The following is a 20,625-nucleotide window of genomic DNA, read 5'->3' on the forward strand; positions in this document are numbered from 1 at the left end:
TCAGTACTCTCGGGAATAAACGCTACTGATTGATTTTGAGACTGGTCTCTGTCCATTTTATGCAAATAAGGGCCTTACAAATTCTTAGGTGTGGACAGAGTGTTGAATTGAATTAGTTAAACAAAACATAAAGGAATTTAATTCCTGTAACAGGTGATCAGTCCTTGGTTCCAAATATTGGGGAAGATGCCAGAGCTAAGGATGATGTTACAGAGTCTAAGTATAGACAATTGGAATTTGTTGTCTGTATATTTTATAATTTCATTGAGGATACCATCAACGCCACAGGCCTTTTTGAGTTTGTTACGTACGCAACACCCTGCTACAACTCAACGTGAAGTGAAAAAGGTATTTGATCGTAGGTGCGGGGGAAGGACGACAGAGGCAGAGAAATGTACAGTTCACAGGGAATTTATTTCCTTAACACGGTAATGTGGGGAAAAGGGGCTGGACGTAACCAAAGAAAGTCAAAGAGCCCCCTATCCTACCTTACCTACCCACAACTTAGCTAATCTTTTAGCACCTCCTGGCGTGCTAACCAAAATACAGGGGGTGGTCTGCCCAGGTCTTTACCTAGTCTGCATAGACATTGTAAATACTACAGGTTATGTATGTCCGCTGGCCTCTTGCCTAAACACTCCCAAGGTGCGTCCCCCCCCCCCCCCCCCCCGCGGGGAACAAATTAAACAGAATAATTACTAACTTAAAGGGAACCATTTCAATAATCAAAAACCTCAGGAGTAGCAGCTACAAAAAACTTTCATGCACTAACAACCAACACAGGACATCAAAGAAACTCTCTACTCCTAACAAAGGAACACTGGCTTTTATCCAGCTGTAGAAGGAGTTGGTAATTGAAGACAGCTGTTTCCCCTGACGAGAGGGAGGGGTCAGAGCTCCAATCATCGTGGGGGCCAACCAATCAGCTGCTTGAGGAATCCATGATTCCATTTCCTGAAATACACACACACAAACCCACAACACAGAAACTGGGGGACATAACACGCCCACCCCAAAACCTGCAAACTCCCAGTTTGCAATAACAAAAACCAACACGCATCTCCAGTTACTAAACCCGTGATAGAGCATCGGATCTCACGTTCGCCGAACCTTTCACATAGTGAATCTGTATACTGTATCCCTGTACAATCAGAGCCCACCACATATGGCGGCGGTTCTGATTGTACATTTGCCTAAGAAACACCAAAGGATTATGGTCTGTGAAGACCAGTACAGACAAGGCATTGGAGCCCACATATACCTCAAAAAACTGTAAGGCTAGCAATAAAACCAGCGTCTCTTGTTCAATGGTGGAGTACCTTGACTGACACGAGTTGAACTTACGGGAGAAGAAACTGACAGGCCGATCCACTCAGTCTTCATCTTCCTGTAAGAGAACCGCACCCACCCCCACTATACTAGCATCTACCTCCAACTTAAAAGGTTTGGCAAAGTTGGGGCAGGCAAGCACTGGGGCACTACAAAGCAGCACTTTGGCAGACTCAAAAGCATAGTACATTCCTGGGACCACTTAAATGGTACTTTGGGACTGAGCAGAGATGTAAGGGGAGCTACTACCATTAACAAATTCTTACAGAACGTACGATAGTACCCCACCATCACCAGGAATCTGCGCAACTGGCGGCGAGTCGTGGGAGCAGGAAAAGCAACAATTGCTTCCACTTTGCCAGTTATTGGGCGCACTTATTTTGTCCTGTAGTTCATTCAAGGTCATTTGATAATCCAGAGGGTAGTCTTTAATAGTTGATTCTAAGATTTGATAGTCTTTAATAGTTGATTCTAAGATTTGATAGTCTTTAATAGTTGATTCTAAGATTTGATAGTCTTTAATAGTTAATTCTAAGATTTGATAGTCTTTAATAGTTCATTCTAATATTTGATAGTCTTTAATAGTTAATTCTAAGATTTGATAGTCTTTAATAGTTGATTCTAAGATTTATCCCTCTATCTTTCTCTTTCCGTCTCTCTCCCTCTCTTTCTCTCTCGTTCCCTTTATCCCTATCTCTCCCTCTTATCTCTCTCCCCCTATCTCCCTCTCTTTCCCTTTCTCTATCTCCCTCTTATCTCTCTCCCCCTATCTCCCTCTTTCCCTTTCTCTATCTCCCTCTTATCTCTCTCCCCCTATCTCCCTCTTTCCCTTTCTTTCTCTCCCTCTTATCTTTCTCCCCCTCTATCTCCCTCTTTCCCTTTCTTTCTCTCTCTCTTTCTCCTTCTATTTCTCTCTCTCCCTCTCTTTCCCTCTCTCTCTCTCTCTTTCTCCTTCTATTTCTCTCTCTCCCTCTCTTTCCCTCTCTCTCTCTCTTTCTCCTTCTATTTCTCTCTCTCCCTCTCTCCTCTCTCTCTCTCTCTTTCTCCTTCTATTTCTCTCTCTCCTCTCTTTCCCTCTCTCTCTCTCTCTTTCTCCTTCTATTTCTCTCTCTCCCTCTCTTTCCTCTCTCTCTCTCTCTTTCTCCTTCTATTTCTCTCTCCCTCTTTCCTCTCTCTCTCTCTCTTTCTCCTTCTATTTCTCTCTCTCCCTCTTTTCTCTCTCTCTCTCCCTCTCTTTCCCTCTCTCTCTCTCTCTCTCTCTCTCTCTCTCTTTCTCCTTCTATTTCTCTCTCTCCTCTTTCCCTCTCTCTCTCTCTCTTTCTCCTTCTATTTCTCTCTCTCCCTCTCTTTCTCTCTCTCTCTCTCTCTCTCTTTCTCCTTCTATTTCTCTCTCTCCCTCTCTTTCCCTCTCTCTCTCTCTCTCTCTCTTTCTCCTTCTATTTCTCTCTCTCCCTCTCTTTCTCTCTCTTTCTCCTTCTATTTCTCTCTCTCCCTCTCTTTCCCTCTCTCTCTCTCTCTTTCTCCTTCTATTTCTCTCTCTCCCTCTCTTTCCCTCTCTCCCCCACCATCATGTTAGCCCCTGTCACACAACACAGCACAACAGTAACTTGAATCCACAGTCACACTTGTCCCCTGATACCATATTCTAGAATGGCAGTAGCTCCACTAGTACTGTACCATTAAACATAGACACTATTACAGTACATCAGCAAGGTTTCGTTCTTTGCTTCTTGAAATGCTGTATCCCCTCCATGGTTGGGGACAGAAGCAACAGATCATTAGAAAACATCTGTCACTCCCCCCTTTCTTTCTTTCTTTCTTTCTTTCTTTCTTTCTTTCTTTCTTTCTTTGATATCTCCTTCTTTCTCTATATTTGATTCTCCTCTTTCCCTCTCTCTCTCTCTCTCTCTCTCTCTCTCTCTCTCTCTCTCTCTCTCGTTCCCTCTCTCTCGCTCCCTTTACCCCTATTCTCTCCCTCCCCCTCTCTCTCCCTCTTCTTCACCCCCCACCCCTATCACACAACACAGCACAACAGTAACTTGAATCCACAGTCACACTTGTCCCCTGATACCATATTCTAGAATGACAGTAGATCCACTAGTACTGTACCATTAAACATAGACAGTATTACAGTATATCAGCAATGATTTCTAGTGAGCAGTTTTCCAAATGTTCTTGACATCCCTCAAGAGTTTTTCATCCTCAATGTCCTATTTGTTACATTTCTGTCACATTGTATCCTTGGCAAACGGCATGCTGGGTTTTGTTGTTGTTTTGTTGTATAATGCTGGAATGCATTACACTGTCCTTCCCTTTACGGCCATTGGGATAGAACAATGGTGTTTGTCGACGATAATGATCTGTTGTTGCTCACACAAACGTCTTACGCTTTTCTCCGTCCAGCTAGCCATTAGCACAGGGCCTGTACTTCATTTAGTGTGTGTGTGTGTGTGTGTGTGTGTGTGTGTGTGTGTGTGTGTGTGTGTGTGTGTGTGTGTGTGTGTGTGTGTGTGTGTGTGTGTAGTCATGGCCAAAAGTTTTGAGAATGACACATATTAATTTCCATGAAGTTTGCTGCTTCAGTGTCTTTAGATATTTTTGTCAGATGTTACTATGGAGTACTGAAGTATAATTACAAGCATTTCGTAAGTGTCAAAGGCTTTTATTGACAATTACACAAAGTTGATGCAAAGAGTCAATATTTGCAATGTTGACCCTTCTTTTTCAAGACCTCTGCAATCCGCGCTGGCATGCTGTCAATTAACTTCTGGGCCACTGATGGCAGCCCATTCTTGCATAATCAATGCTTGGAGTTTGCCAGAATTTGTGGGGTTTTGTTTGTCCACCCATCTCTTGAGGATTGACCACAAGTTCTCAATGGGATTAAGGTCTGGGGAGTTTCCTGGCCATGGACCTAAAATATCAATGTTTTGTTCCCCGAGCCACTTCATTATCACCTTTTCCTTATGGCAAGGTGCTCCATCATGCTGGAAAAGGCATTGTTCGTCACCAAACTGTTCCTGGATGGTTGGGAGAAGTTGCTCTCAAGGGGATGTGTTGGTAACATTCTTTATTCAGGGTTGTGTTCTTAGGCAAAAATTTGAGTGAGCCCACTCCCTTGGCTGAGAAGCAACCCCACACATGAATGGTCTCAGGATGCTTTACTATTGGCATGACACAGGACTGATGGTAGTGCTCACCTTGTCTTCTCCAGACAAGCTTTTTTCCGGATGCCCCAAACAATCGGAAAGGAGATTCATCAGAGAAAATGACTTTAACCCAGTCCTCAGCAGTCCAATCCCTGTACCTTTAGCAGAATATCAGTCTGTCCCTGATGTTTTCCCTGGAGAGAAGTGGCTTCTTTGCTGCCCTTCTTGACACCAGGCCATCCTCCAAAAGTTTTCACCTCACTGTGCATGCAGATGCACTCACACCTGCCTGCTGCCATTCCTGAGCAAGCTCTATACTGGTGATGCCCTGATCCCGCAGCTGAATCAACTTTAGGAGACGGTCCTGGCGCTTGCTGGACTTTCTTGGGCGCCCTGAAGCCTTCTGCAGAAATGCAGTGGAAATGTTTTTGGGGGATTGTCACGGTCGTCCTCCTCTTCATCTGAAGAGGAGAGGCGAGAAGGATCGGAGGACCAATATGCAGCGTGATATGTGTTCATGTTGAATGTTTAATTAAAGAAAGAACTGAACACTGAAACACTATACAAAACAGTAAACAAAATAACAACCGTGACGCTAATGTGAGCTGCGCTGAAACAAGCCATCAACATAGACAATCACTCACAAACAAACAGTGCAACCCAGGCTACCTAAGTATGATTCTCAATCAGAGACAACTAATGACACCTGCCTCTGATTGAGAACCATACTAGGCCGAAACATAGAAATACCCAAATCATAGAAAAACAAACATAGACTGCCCACCCAACTCACGCCCTGACCATACTAAATAAATACAAAACAAAGGAAATAAAGGTCAGAACTTGACAGGGATTCAGTTCATTTGCATGGCAAAGAGGGACTTTGCAATTAATTGCAATTCATCTGATCACTCTTCATAACATTCTGGAGTATATTCAAATTGTCATCATACAAACTGAGGCAGCAGCCTTTGTGAAAATTAATATTTGTGTCATTCTCCAAACTTTTGTCCGCGACTGTACATGACTCACCACGTGTGTCTTTATATGTGTTTCTCCGGTGTGTTTGCAGCAATTTGTAAGTAAAAGTGAGAAGGGTTTGTGGTTTTGATTGTCGAGATTAGACAAAGCAATCAGTGTAAAAGCACTTATTGAAAAATGTGATTGTGGCAAAAGATAGAGGGTGAATCCCAAATGTAATGTGATGCAGTAGCCTCTCTCATTAGGTATTTTTGCATTCCCCTGAGCCAGCACCTACAACATTTAAGAGTACGACCCTGCCTCACACAGGAAGCAGCGCAGGTCCTAATCCAGGCACTTGTCATCTCCCGTCTGGATTACTGCAACTCGCTGTTGGCTGGGCTCCCTGCCTGTGCCATTAAACCCCTACAACTCATCCAGAACGCCGCAGCCCGTCTGGTGTTCAACCTTCCCAAGTTCTCTCACGTCACCCCGCTCCTCCGCTCTCTCCACTGGCTTCCAGTTGAAGCTCGCATCCGCTACAAGACCATGGTGCTTGCCTACGGAGCTGTGAGGGGAACGGCACCTCAGTACCTCCAGGCTCTGATCAGGCCCTACACCCAAACAAGGGCACTGCGTTCATCCACCTCTGGCCTGCTCGCCTCCCTACCACTGAGGAAGTACAGTTCCCGCGCAGCCCAGTCAAAACTGTTCGCTGCTCTGGCCCCCCAATGGTGGAACAAACTCCCTCACGACGCCAGGACAGCGGAGTCAATCACCACCTTCCGGAGACACCTGAAACCCCACCTCTTTCAGGAATACCTAGGATAGGATAAAGTAATCCTTCTCACCCCCCTTAAAAGATTTAGATGCACTATTGTAAAGTGGCTGTTCCACTGGATGTCTTAAGGTGAACGCACCAATTTGTAAGTCGCTCTGGATAAGAGCGTCTGCTAAATGACTTAAATGTAATGTAAATGTAAATGATGAATCCATGAATCACCAACTACTGAGCTTTCATTCAACAGTAATACTCTCTGTCGCTGGCTGGTGCACTATGTCCAGCTGTAAGACCATAATAAAGCACAGCATCATTCAGGACAGCAACAACTCAGAACAGCCCAGCTCAGAACAGCCCAGTTTAGAACAGCCCAGTTTAGAACAGCCCAGCTCAGAACAGCCCAGCTCAGAACAGCCCAGCTCAGAACAGCCCAGCTCAGAACAGCCCAGTTTAGAACAGCCCAGCTCAGAACAGCCCAGCTCAGAACAGCCCAGCTCAGAACAGCCCAGTTTAGAACAGCCCAGTTTAGAACAGCCCAGTTTAGAACAGCCCAGTTCAGAACAGCCCAGTTCAGAACAGCCCAGTACAGAACAGCCCAGTTCAGAACAGCCCAGCTCAGAACAGCCCAGCTCAGAACAGCCCAGCTCAGAACAGCCCAGCTCAGAACAGCATACTACTATCCTCGGTCCTGTTCCTCCATATGTTTGTTGATGTATTCTTCACTCAGCTATAACTGCCACTGGGTTATTCACTGTTCCCTCTAGATCAAATGCACCGTTTATTTGAAGAAATGTCACCTGGCAGGTGTATCACTCAGTCTAAGAACCGTCGTCTTGTCAGGCTTTGAAATTGCCAAGTGCCATGTCATCTGAAACCAGAATTGGAATTTTTCCAATAAGAACTTCTTGCAGTTTCATTTATCTTGCCCACCTCACCATATCTTTGTTTTAGAGACCTTATCTTTTAACAGAGTCTGTTAAGGCAATGTCTTATTGATGGACTTTGCCAGTCTGGCTATATTCCGATGTAGTTCTTTCAAATAACTTTTTAGGTTTGGATGTCTGTTTGTGATTCAAGGGCCGTATAGCAGATGGGCTCTGTCAAACTCACTCGTCAGCCTGAAGTATCTCCACTTGCGCTGCCGAATAGCTAGCTTTTCAGTGTGCTGACTGGGCAAGATGCTTCAGAAGGGCAGTCACCTGTGTTAGCAAGGCAGAGGTCCTTCATTCCAGCCTTGGTATGAGCCAAATCAGTAGGAAGTGGTACTTCTAAGCAAGCAGTGCTACGTTTCCCTCCAAAAAAACATCAGAATGTGAAATAATGCCTGGTGCCAAAAGATCCAGACAACATCAGACTTCGCTGAATGTAAACGTTGGCGTGCGGATCCCTCCAGCCCTAACTCTGGGGTGCACAGGGCAGTGGAATTAGCATTCCCGAGCACTCGGCTGCCATGTCCTGGCAGTAACAGATTGATTAAAACACTGAGACCAAGCTCGCTTGTCTGGGAAGGCTTCTGAGAGCCGTTCCACCCATGCTGTTAAATGATGGATCCGTCGTGCATACGAACGATACCCAGTCAGTCAGTGCCTCAATCTGTTTCTCCTCTCCAGCACTACCATGGAGAAATCCACAAGGATGTGTGTCTCTCAGTGTTTTGTGTTCCAATACATATTCGGTTGGAGTATGTCTATTTGAGTTCATTCAGTTGGCTCTGTGGCCACTGCATGTGTTATGCCACCCACTCTGCAAGACACTCTTTCTGCCAGTCAAATTACAACCGCTACCCACCCAATGATGTCAAATGATCATCTTCTCCTCTACCTCTATGTCTTGCCTAGAGGCTTTGTGCTGTGTTATGAAGTTGTGAGCTAGTAGAGGTTTTTATAATGCTAGCTCCTCTGAGTGGCACAGTGCATCGCACCGGAAACTCAGAGAAGGAAACAAGATTTGGACATTTTCTTTCCCCACCACCACATCCTGCTGGAGCAGTGGAGGAGCCCGCAGCGCTATCTTGTCAAGACTTTGAAGTGTGGTGTTGCTAAGTACTATGAACATAAAGAAAACACTAAAAGGATGTTTCTCGATTCTGGTTTTCACTAGCACTCACTGCTGTGTTTACCTGTGGGCTTTTTTAGATGCTTCTGTCGTCGTATTTTGGCGGGGAAAGAAGTACAACTCTAAAAGTTAATGGGGAGAGCTTTGAACACGGGTGGTATTTTATTTCCTGCTCAACTGAGGATCAAGGTGCTTTTCTTTCTGTTTGACGCTTGTTGCATGCTCTTTTGTTTTTGAAGTTGCTGTTACTCTCGGTTAATTTGTGTGAGCGGTTGTGTTCTATGTGGAAGTTGACAGTCAGATACAACTTCACACACACACACACACACACACACACAGTCACACACACACACACACGCACACACACACACACACACGCACGCGCACACACACACACGCACGCACGCACGCACGCACGCACGCACGCACACACACACACACACTTTACCTAATGAGATAAACAATAATGGTATGCAATCACAATTGGAGTTATAAGAGCCTTGTAGTCTTTATTACTGTACGTTGTTGTTAAGACAATGGGCTTTGTTTAGTCATTGTGATGAATTAATATCTGTAAAGCCTGTGTAAACAGCTTTCAATAAGGGTATTGCTCTCAATCTTTCATCTTTTGACCACTGGTCCCTTATCTTCCTTTTTTGTCCTGTGACTGTCAGGGACTGTCCCATTGGTTTCTGCATTGACAGAACATGTCAGGGATATATTGGTTGTGGAGTTCTCTACTGCATACACGTGTGTCCTGAGGTTTTTGATCATTTCTCTCTCTCTCTCTCGCTCTTGCTCTCACGTCCCTTCTCTATAGATGGTGGCTTCTGATGGAGTTCAGGAGAGTACTCCAGTGGCCATTAATATCACAGTGATCGATGCCAATGACAACACACCAACCTTTCCGAACACCTCCTACAGTGTCAATGTTTACACAGATATGCAGCCTGGGGAAACAATATTACAGGTAATCAATATGCTGTACTCACTCGCTGTTTTCCCAAACCATCCACTTACTTAGAGTAATAGCATTAGTAAACCTGGAGTTATTGTGGTAGCAGACTGTTTGGTTCAGCTCTCAGCAGGCTGCTGCCATAGGCTGTTCCCCTCTGGGCATTGGGAGGGTTGTGGGTCATTTGTTAGAACCCCTGTTTCACAGTCAGAGCATGAGCCCAGTCCAGTCAGTCACTCTGATACTTAAAGGAAACAAAAGACTGCCAGAAAAGGTCAAATTTTGGCAGTTTAATCTCTGTTTCTCTCATAGCAAGCCCGGTTAGGCTGGTTAGCCCGGTTAGGCTGGTTAGGCTGGTTACCCCGGTTAGGCTGGTTAGCCCGGTTAGGCTGGTTAGCCCGGTTAGGCTGGTTAGGCCGGTTAGCCCGGTTAGGCTGGTTAGCCCGGTTAGGCAGGTTAGGCTGGTTAGGCTGGTTAGGCCTGTTAGCCCGGTTAGGCTGGTTAGCCCGGTTAGGCTGGTTAGCCCGGTTAGGCTGGTTAGCCTGGTTAGGCTGGTTAATGCTGGTTAGCCCGGTTAGGCCAGTTAGGCTGGTTAACCCGGTTAGGCTGGTTAGCCCGGTTAGGCTGGTTAGGCTGGTTACCCCGGTTAGGCTGGTTAGCCCGGTTAGGCTGGTTAGCCCGGTTAGGCTGGTTAGCCCGGTTAGGCAGGTTAGGCTGGTTAATGCTGGTTAGCCCGGTTAGGCCAGTTAGGCTGGTTAACCCGGTTAGGCTGGTTAGGCTTCAGGAACACGTTAATAATGGCAGGTATGAGTTTCTTTGTCGGTTGAATGACTGTTGATGAGGTGCTTGTGACTGCATTGTCTCATTAGTCAGTCATCTTTGAGTTACAGTATGTAAAGTCTCAGAATGACGTATGGGGAGAATAACACTATACATGCTCTTAGTCACACACTGTAGCGTTCTACTACGTACACACACGAATGTTTAGAGATTTCTATCAAAGTGTGGCCACTTTTCTACACGTTGAATATGAAGTATGTTATAATTGGATTATGTGAATGTTTAAAAGGTATTTCTGCATTTGATTATGATATCAGTTTCTACTTCCTAATTTCAAAATCACTGACTGTATTTGCCATAAATGTTTAATAGTCCCCCAACGCAAGATATTTCATTATGCATTTGATATGTGTAGAATATATCAGCGAGGAATCAAACATTTACGTATTCCTTGAAATGTGGGGAAAATATTGGGATAGATGGCCTTCCCCTAGTGAAGACCCTGGGCTTAGGACACCAGAGGACACTATCGAGTGAGAGACTTCCTCTCTTGTCTCCCTTTCAGCTGACGGCTCTGGATGCTGACGGGGGTCCCAATGGGCTTGTGACCTACAAGATCCTGGCGGGGGATCAAGGACACTTCATCATCAATAACCGCTCGGGAGTGATCACCGTGGTGCCTGGCGTCTCCCTGGCCGTGGGACGTTCCTACACGCTGACCGTGAAGGCTGTGGATAGTGGTCCGGGGTCCCAGAGGAGGTGAGGCTAATAGGGAGCCCCAGGGAGCCCCGAGGGGTGGGAGGCTGGAGGGGAGGATGGGTAGGGCTGGGGGTGGGAAGCCCCGGGGGGTGGGAGGCTGGAGGGGAGGATGGGTAGGGCTGGGGGTGGGAAGCCCCGAGGGGTGGGAGGCTGGAGGGGAGGATGGGTAGAGCTGGGGGTGGGAAGCCCCGAGGGGTGGGAGGCTGGAGGATGGGTAGAGCTGGGGGTGGGGAGAACGAGCAGGAGAGCTTGAGGATGGAAAGGTGGAGTAGGGCAGTGGAGGCTGGGAACTGGCGTGGCCAGTAAAAAGGCTGAGAGACGCAGAGGACAAGTCACTTTCCATTCCGTCTGCAGCAGTCACAGACTCGCTTCCTTTCTCTCTCTTTCTGCTCTTTCCGTCCCCCTCTCTCTCCCTCTGTTCCCCTCTCTCTCTCTCTCTCTCTCTCTCTCTCTGTTAAATCTATAGTGTTCTGCAGGGTAACACAATTGTGCTAGGAAGATGTTACTGGCCCATCTGGCACCCAAAGCGGAAACTAGAGGCTTTTCATAATGATTTGCAATGCCTACCCTCCAACTCAATTCAATCTGTGTTGCCTTTTTGCCCTCTGTAAAGCTTGGTGGCCACAGGATCAATATAGCTCAACAGGCTGAAATATAAAGAGAAATGTAGTGAATTTGGCAGTGACTATTGGCTCAGTTCTATCTGAAGAGGAAAACGTTAGGGCTGGGGGAATTTAGTCTTTCATCGAACATGCCAGGTAAAAGTTTTGCCGCACAAAGATCCTTGTAAGCCTTTATCTTGAGTCAAGGACAAACACGCAAAATAAGACTGTGTTGATTAGGGGTGTGAATACGTATGTGAATACGTATCCAATGACTGGGAACCATGTAATAATCTGGGGCCTCGTTTATCAATCATGCGTAGGAACAAATCGGTGCGTCAACCATGTGTAGGATCATTTCCACGCAGAGTGTGATATTTACCAACATGAACGTTGAGAGTGTGCGTACATTTACACACAGCCATGACCATGAGTATGCACAGTGCCAAGCGGTGGAATAAGGGAACTGCTTGTCAAGCGTAGAATAGAGAAAATATATGTTGAAATTGTGAGAGTAATAATTCAAGTATTTGTAAGATTTTATTGTATTTCCATTGTGAATTCATGCAACATATCTTGACAGGCATATACTTCTATCACATGAGTAAATATGTTATGAGAATAATCCATACAAAGTACAGTAATCTGTTAAATTAAAGGCACGTATGAAAGTGAAACCATTGTTGGAATACTATAAACGACTGAGATAATGGGAAAGGGAATGAGAGATCTTGCTCTGCTGGGAGATTTGTCACACGCTGCATTTCGCTGAGAGCACGTTGTAACGTTCGTCGTCTTCCTCTGATGAGGAGTAAGATTGCACGTTTTTAGAGACAGGTTGTAACGTTCGTCGTCTTCCTCTGATGAGGAGTAAGAGAGCACGTTTCTAGAGACAGGTTGTAACGTTTGTCGTCTTCCTCTGATGAGGAGTAAGAGAGCACGTTTCTAGAGACAGGTTGTAACGTTTGTCGTCTTCCTCTGATGAGGAGTAAAAGAGCACTTTTCTAGAGACAGGTTGTAACGTTCGTCGTCTTCCTCTGATGAGGAGTAAGAGAGCACGTTTCTAGAGACAGGTTGTAACGTTTGTCGTCTTCCTCGTTTCTAGAGACAGGTTGTAACGTTCGTCGTCTTCCTCTGATGAGGAGTAAGAGAGCACGTTTTTAGAGACAGGTTGTAACGTTCGTCGTCTTCCTCTGATGAGGAGTAAGAGAGCACGTTTTTAGAGACAGGTTGTAACGTTCGTCGTCTTCCTCTGATGAGGAGTAAGAGAGCACGTTTCTAGAGACAGGTTGTAACGTTTGTCGTCTTCCTCTGATGAGGAGTAAGAGAGCACGTTTTTAGAGACAGGTGAGATTTTTTTGTTGTTGCATGAATTACAGATTGGCCGTTCAGATATCATTTCCCAAAACCAATTTTATAGAATATTTGCAAGGATTTAAGACCTACTTTAAAAAGGCAAACACATGCCGTTCCGCTGCACATCCAAGTGCTTTCCACACTTGGGTTTTTGGAAACGGGCACTTTTCAGCAGGAGCCTGCTGATCTGCACCTCACAGCCCTTGATGAGCCAATGTTTCAAATGCAATCATCAGCAAAACAAACTCTAACATATAACATTTTGCTATTTGCCTCATGACTCCTGCATGCTTTGTTGACTATTCCATTTCTTGTTTACCCAACCGTGGGACAGACTACGTTTGTTCCCACACTCGGGACTCTGACTCTCTATTGGTTACACAGACTCTTGGCCTCCGATTTTATTCTAACCACCTCTCGCCGGCTTTGTATTCATGTTGCTTGATGAAATTGTTGCACAATATGATATTGTTGCCATCTAATGCACATTCAAATGTCATAAATCAACACTGCAGAGCTCTCCCTGTCCTCTGCCATGCCTTGATTCTATTACTGCTGATGATATCTGGAAATGTGCATGTAGACCCTGGCCCATCTTCTATTGCTATCGCCAATTCTGACTTGTGCTCTGATATCTGCTTCACTGATATCTGCTCTCGTAAAAGCCTGGGTTTTCTGCACGCTGGAAGCTTATTACCTCAAATGGATCAATTGAAAGTCTGGGTTCACAGCTCCAATCCAGATGTGTTGGTCATTACTGAGATGCAGTTATGGAAGAGTTTTTTGAATACTGATGTTAACCTTTCTGGTTATAACCTTTTTTGGGCGAGACAGAGGTGGAGGAGTGGCAATCTTTACCAAGGACCACCTCGGCACATGCATACTCAGTCTGACTGGCTCTCATTCAGGCAAATGAGAAAAGTGCACTCAGGCTGTCCGGAAGGCCAAAGTTAGTTACTTTGAGGAGCAGTTCTCTCTCTGTGGGTCTAACCCCAAGAAGTTCTGGAAAACAGTTAAAGACCTGGAGAATAAACCCTCCTCCTCACAGCTGCCCATGTCCCTTAATGTTGATGATGTGGTTGTTACTGACAAGAGGCACATGGCTAAGCTCTTCAATCACTACTTCATTAAGTCAGCATTCCTATTCGACAAAGCCATGCCTCCTTACCCATCCAACATTTACTCATCTCCCACCCCTTGCGACTAGCCCCGATTCTCCTCCCTCTTTTCCCCCTCCCTTTTACAAAGTTTCTCCCTGCAGACAGTCACTGAGTCCGAGGTGCTAAAGGAGCTCCTGGATCAGATGGTTTAGATTCTTTCTTCTTTAACTTCTTATGGTATAGGGGACGCTTGCGTCCCACTTGGGCAAAAGCCAGGGAAAATGCAGCACGGCCAATTAAATTTTTTATATATATTTAAAAATCAAACTTTCGTTAAATCACACATGGAAGATACTCAATTAAAGCTACACTTGTGAATCCATCAACATGTCAGATTTTAAAAAGGCTTTTTGGCGAAAGCATAAGAAGCTATTATCTGATGATAGCACAACAGTAAACAAAAAGCGTAGCATATTTCAACCCTGCAGGCGCTACACAAATCTCAGAAATAAAATATAAAACATGCCTTACCTTTGACGAGCTTCTCTTGTTGGTACTCCAATATGTCCCATAAACATCACAATTGGTCCTTTTGTTTGATTAATTCCGTCCATATATATCCAAAATGCCAATTTATTTGGCCCATTTGATCCAGAAAAAAACAGCTTCCAAAATTCGCAACGTCACTACAAAATATTTCAAAAGTTGCCTATAAACTTTGCCAAAATATTTCAAACTACTTTTGTAATACAACTTTAGGTATTTTTAAACGTTAATTATCGATCAAATTGAAGATGGGTCTATCTGTGTTCAATACAGGAACACACAAACCAAGCTACTTTTCAAGTCTTGCGCAACTCTCAACAGTGTTACGCAGTTCCTAGATGACCAGACTTCTTCATTGCACAAAGGAATAACCTCACCCAAATTCCAAAGACTGGTGACATCCAGTGGAAGCGGTAGGAACTGAAAACAAGTTCCAAAGAAATATTGTTTGCCAATGAGAACTCAATGAACAGACAGAGACCTCAAAAAATATATATCTTAACGGTTAGTCCTCGGGGTTTTGCCTGCTACATAAGTTCTGTTATACTCACAGACATGATTCAAACAGTTTTAGAAACTTCAGAGTGTTTTCTATCCAAATCTACTAATAATATGCATATCTTATATTCTTGGCATGAGTAGCAGGAAGTTGAAATTGGGCACGCTATTTATCCAACAGTGAAAATGCTGCCTTAAGAAGTTAATGTTAATGTTGCAGCCCCTATCATCGCCAAGCCTATCTCTGACCTTTATAATCTGTCTCTCCTCTCTGGGGAGGTTCCCATTGCTTGGAAGGCAGCAACAGTGCATCCTTTATTTAAAGAGGAGGGGGGGATCAAGCTGATCCTAACTGTTATAAACCTATTTCTATGTTTCCCTGTTTATGAAAAGTGTTGGAAAAACTTGTCAATAATCAACTGACTGGCTGTCTTGATGTCTATAGTATTCTCTCTGGTATGCAATCTGGTTTCTGCTCAGGTCACTGCGACCTTTAAGGTCCTCATTGGTGTAACCATTGCCCTTGATTATAAGCAATGTTGTGCTGCTTTTTTTTATTGACTTGGTCAAAGCTTTTGATACAGTAGACCATTCCATTCTTGTGGGCCTGTTAAAGAGTGTCCCTGAGATGTCTTTGGCCTGGTTTGTTAACTACCTCTCTCAGAGTACAGTGTATAAAGTCAGAATATCTGTTGTATCAGTCACTGCCTGTCACCAAGGGAGTACCCCAAAGCTCGATCCTCGGCGCCACGCTCTTCTCAATTTACATCAACAACATAGCTCAGGCAGTAGGAACCTCTCTCATACTGTCTTAAACTCAGCTGGCCCCTCCCCAGATTTTGTGTTTAACACTCTACAACAAAGCTTTCTTAGTGTCCAACAAGCTTTCTCTGCCCTTAACCTTGTTCTCAACACCTCCAAAACAAAGGTCATGTGGTTTGGTAAGAAGAATGCCCCTCTCCCCACCGGTGTGATTACTACCTCTGAGGGTTTAGAGCTTGAGGTAGTCACCTCATACAAGTACTTGGGAGTATGGCTAGACGGTATACTGTCCTTCTCTCAGCACATATCAAACCTGCAGGCTAAAGTTAAATCTAGACTCGGTTCCCCCTATCTTAATCGCACCTCCTTCACCCCAGCTGCCAAACTAACCCTGATTCAGATGACCTTCCTACCCATGCTAGAGTACGGAGACATAATTTATAGATTGGCAGGTTAAGATGCTCTCGAGTGCCTAGATGTTCTTTACCATTTGGCCATCATATTTGCCACCATTGCTCCCTATAGGACACATCACTGCACTTTATACTCCTGTAAACTGGTAATCTCTGTATACACGTCGCAAGACCCTCTTGTTGATGCTTATTTATAAAACCCTCTTAGGCCTCACTTCCCCCATCTGAGATATTAACTGTAGCCCTCATCCTCCATATACAACACCCGTTCTGCCAGTCACATTCTGTTAAAGGTCCCCAAAGCACAGACATCTCTGGGTCGCTCCTCTTTTCGGTTCGCTGCAGCTAGTTTTTCAATTTTTATTTTACCTTTATTTAAGTAGGCAAGTCAGTTAAAGAACAAATTCTTACTTTCAATGACGGCCTAGGAACAGTGGGTTATCTCAATCTCTTCATTCAAGGACTCAATTATGGACACTCTTACTGACAGTTGTGGCAGCTTTGCATGATGTATTGTTGTCTCTACCTTCTTGCCCTTTGTGCTGTTGTCTGTGCCCAATAATGTTTGTACCATGTTTTGTGCTGCTACCGTGTTGTCCTGCTGCCATGTTGAGTTGCTACCATGATGTTGTGATGTTGTGTTGCTACCACGTTGCGTTGTCATATGTTGCTGCCTTGCTATGTTGTTGTCTTAGGTCTCTCTTTATGTAATGTTGTGTTGTCTCTCTTGTCTTGTCGTGTTTTGTCCTAGATTTTTATTAGATTTTTAATCCCAGGCCCCGGTCCCCACAGGAGGTCTTTTACCTTTTGGTAGGCCGTCATTGTAAATAAGAATTTGTTCATAACTGACTTGCCTAGTTGAATAAAGGTTCAATCAAATTAAAATACATTTGAAAAATAATGCATAAAAGACGCTGCTGAATGTGGTGGTAAAGAGGCCAGTTGGTATACACAACTCGTTCATTCTGCAGAACAGCAATGTTGTCCTACACGCCTACAGGATGGAGCTGTTGAGGATGGATGGCTTATTTTTGAGTGTTGCCTACTCATTTGAGGTATATTTGCCATTGCTAAAGCAGCTTGAATTGTCCTAATGATCCTCTCTTTGTAGCTATGTTTTATTTTTACTGGTCAAGCCACAACTGAGCAGCCAAATAAAACCTTTTTGTTGTACTCCTTCTCTGACACCATCACCTGTATTTTGGTCTCGGAAAAGTTGTTAGTTTTTTTCTTTGATTTTTGAGTTGCGACTTTATACTTCATTGTATGGCCTTGTGTATTCCTCACAGGCTTTACTGGGTGATTTTGGCCATATATGGTTCGTTGGGGGTGTTTTGAAATGCAAAATAGCCAAAGTTGTGCACGAGCACTGAGGCTGAGAACAATAGGTATTTATCAATGGTTATCTCCTACCTGTGTGCGTTTGACGCTCGTATGATTGTTTGATAAGTTGCTACTTATATTTACAGGGTTCTGTGTGGAGCATGTCCACGATCAAAACCGTTTGATTCATGTTTCCAGTGGCTTTATGACTAAAGCAGCCATGATTGCCACGGTGGAAAAAAGTCTTCAAATAACCAGTCTTCAAATAACCGGTCTTCAAATAACCAGTCTTAAAGGTCCCTCATATGTCTCTCTAAAATTGACTTTCTGTAATCATTCAATTATGTTTATTCTGTTCAGGCCCGACTCAGACACTTGGAGCCTAGTGTTCTGTACACAACTGTGATTTCACTGACCAGGGATTCAGTCTCTAGTGAAGTACTGTACCTTGCTCAAGGTTAGAGGTTGTTTATTTCAGCTTTTCTAAAACAATCTCAAGTTTTGATGTACCATTGAATTGATTCTCTCTAAATGCTGCAGGATACAGATTATACCAGATACTGGGAGAGGTTGTATTTAAAAACTAATTTACAGCTGAAATATGTCAAGGGGGAAATCGCGCCACAGTTCGCCACTGCACCTTGGTTATTTATTTTGTTTGGTGGATGAGAGGAGGAGAAGAGCATCCAGCATTGTGGTGAAAGAAAATAGCAGTGCATATAGTGCTGTTCTATAGGTCAGAGTAGAAAACAAAACGCTGTTTGTTGTTTGAAGTAACTTCTTTATTGTTTATTGTAATGTTATTGTAATATTGCACCGACTACGGATTTCAGCTTTAAGTTGGCTAACCTTAACTCTTGTCCAACCTACGTACAGTACCTCCTAGCTTTTTAATCGACAATCATATAGATTTTCTAGCAACCCCCCCAACAAACACAAAACAAACAAACACTGACAACAGAACCCTACATCCTACACAGAAATTCTCATAATGTAAACAAAACCCGCCTACAGTTTCTGTTTTTCAGAAGTGAAGCTCTTTGTGGAGAGTTGAAGTTGATAAAAGTGCTTTTTTATTGTTAAAGTTAAAACCAACACATTTCAGCCCTCAGCCTTCATCAGGGTTTTTTTCCACCCAGAATGAATTTCTCCCCATCCTTATCTCCCGTTGCAGGAGCTCCATCACCACCGTGTACATTGAGGTGCTCCCCCCCAACAACCAGAGCCCCCCACGCTTTCCCCGCTTCCTCTACAGCCTGGAGGTCAGCGAGGCCATGAGGATCGGAGCCACACTCCTCAGCCTGCAGGTGAGCACCGGGACAAGGCTTCTTCACAATGCCACACTGTTCTGTAGCACACACTGAGCATACTGTACCCTGATCTGTACCCTGATCTGTACCCATAGTTTGGTGGGATCTGCTTCAGAATCTTACCTGATCATCATTGTCAGGCCACAAGTGTACTCTATACAGCTGAAGAGCTCCTAACAATGGCCCCTATTCAGTCTGTATGAGAAGGGACTGAGACAGTTACTAATGTTACAGATTAGTCTGTATGAGAAGGGACTGAGACAGTTACTAATGTTACAGATTAGTCTGTATGAGAAGGTTACAGAGTCTGTTTGACTGAGACAGTTACTGAGAAGGGACTGAGACAGTTACTAATGTTACAGATTTGTCTGTATGAGAAGGGACTGAGACAGTTACTAATGTTACAGATTAGTCTGTATGAGAAGGGACTGAGACAGTTACTAATGTTACAGATTAGTCTGTTTCAGAAGGGACTGAGACAGTTACTAATGTTACAGATTTGTCTGTATGAGAAGGGACTGAGACAGTTACTAATGTTACAGATTAGTCTGTTTCAGAAGGGACTGAGACAGTTACTAATGTTACAGATTAGTCTGTATGAGAAGGGACTGAGACAGCTTCTAATGTTACAGATTAGTCTGTTTGAGAAGGGACTGAGACAGTTACTAATGTTACAGATTTGTCTGTATGAGAAGGGACTGAGACAGTTACTAATGTTACAGATTAGTCTGTTTCAGAAGGGACTGAGACAGCTTCTAATGTTACAGATTAGTCTGTATGAGAAGGGACGGAGACAGTTACTAATGTTACAGAATTGTCTTTATGAGAAGGGATGGTCAAGCTGTTTATGTAGACCTCTTACACTGTACACACAAAGAAAATGATGCTTCTTCAAGGGTTCTTTGGGAAGGCTGATGGTTCTATGTGGAACCATAATGGCTCAATGAACCCTTTGAGCTCTTCAATGGTTCTGTACAGATCACTGTTTTTTTGTTGCTCTTTTAGTCTTAACTAAAGTGTAGGGGAGGTGGCTCATTAGAATATTTTGGGGCGTGGTTTGCGCACAGCTCTTTTTGTACAACCGTGAGTGTCATTACAGTTTATGTAATCTGTTGTGTTACGATGTTACATGTTATGTAAGATTATGACCTTTATTAGTGTTTTGTGAAAGATTTATGTCTGGCCATTGAGAATGTTTATTAAATCAGTCAATGTTTCTCATTTCCCTCCTCTATTACAGACATAGCTCACCAGATTCAACTCGTTAATTAACACAATAATAACACCTATGGAAGTTTAACAATATAATATGGCTGACCAGAATTAAATGCATTAGAAAATTGGCTCATTGGAATATATTGGGGCGATGTTTGCGCACAGCTGTGAGTGAGAAAAAAAAACTGTATGGTTCTACAAAAGGATCTCCAAAAAACCTTTCAGATTGTGAAAGATTCTTTATAGAACCATTCTCCATAAAGGTTCCATAAAGAACCATAAAAAAGGGTACTATGTAGCCCCAAAAAGGGTTGCAACCATAGTGGCACCCTTTTTTGGTGCTATATCTTTTTGAATAGTTCTTTATACAACCTTAGGAAAGGGTTCTTTATAACACCATACAGGTTCCATTTAGAACCTTATGAGAATGGTTCTTTATAGAACCTTCAAAAAAGGGTTCTATATCGCACCAAATAAAGGTTTTACTTTGGTAAAAAAATTGTGTACCAAACTATTGTTTGTAATGCGTCAAGTAGAAATGGACTGGACACTGTGTGAAGTAATTTAGTCATTGTGAAATTGGGTTTGATCTCGCCACATTACATTTATGGACTGCGCTATGGGTTTAACTTGATGCCTTTTCATTCTGTTGTTTTATTGGAGTCGTTGTGAAAGTAGTGGAATAACAGCAACATGAAGGGGCCTCTCTGTGTCGCTACAGGCAACGGACCG

The 20,625-nt window shown here is 43.8% G+C and overlaps 1 protein-coding gene across 1 annotated transcript in view; it reads left to right on the plus strand.

The window, feature by feature from the left end:
- The window catches only part of LOC115106348 (protocadherin-15-like), a 193,059-nt gene that overhangs the window by 38,672 nt on the left and 133,762 nt on the right, over window positions 1–20,625 (plus strand). Inside the window, exons 11-14 of the mRNA XM_065008380.1 lie at window positions 5,551–5,556; window positions 9,095–9,244; window positions 10,575–10,768; window positions 18,543–18,675. Coding sequence (XP_064864452.1) covers window positions 5,551–5,556; window positions 9,095–9,244; window positions 10,575–10,768; window positions 18,543–18,675 — 483 coding nt within the window. The remainder of the gene's footprint in view (window positions 1–5,550; window positions 5,557–9,094; window positions 9,245–10,574; window positions 10,769–18,542; window positions 18,676–20,625) is intronic.

Source organism: Oncorhynchus nerka, linkage group LG23, assembly GCF_034236695.1.
Source record: "Oncorhynchus nerka isolate Pitt River linkage group LG23, Oner_Uvic_2.0, whole genome shotgun sequence".
In the NCBI taxonomy this organism is placed as follows: domain Eukaryota; kingdom Metazoa; phylum Chordata; class Actinopteri; order Salmoniformes; family Salmonidae; genus Oncorhynchus; species Oncorhynchus nerka.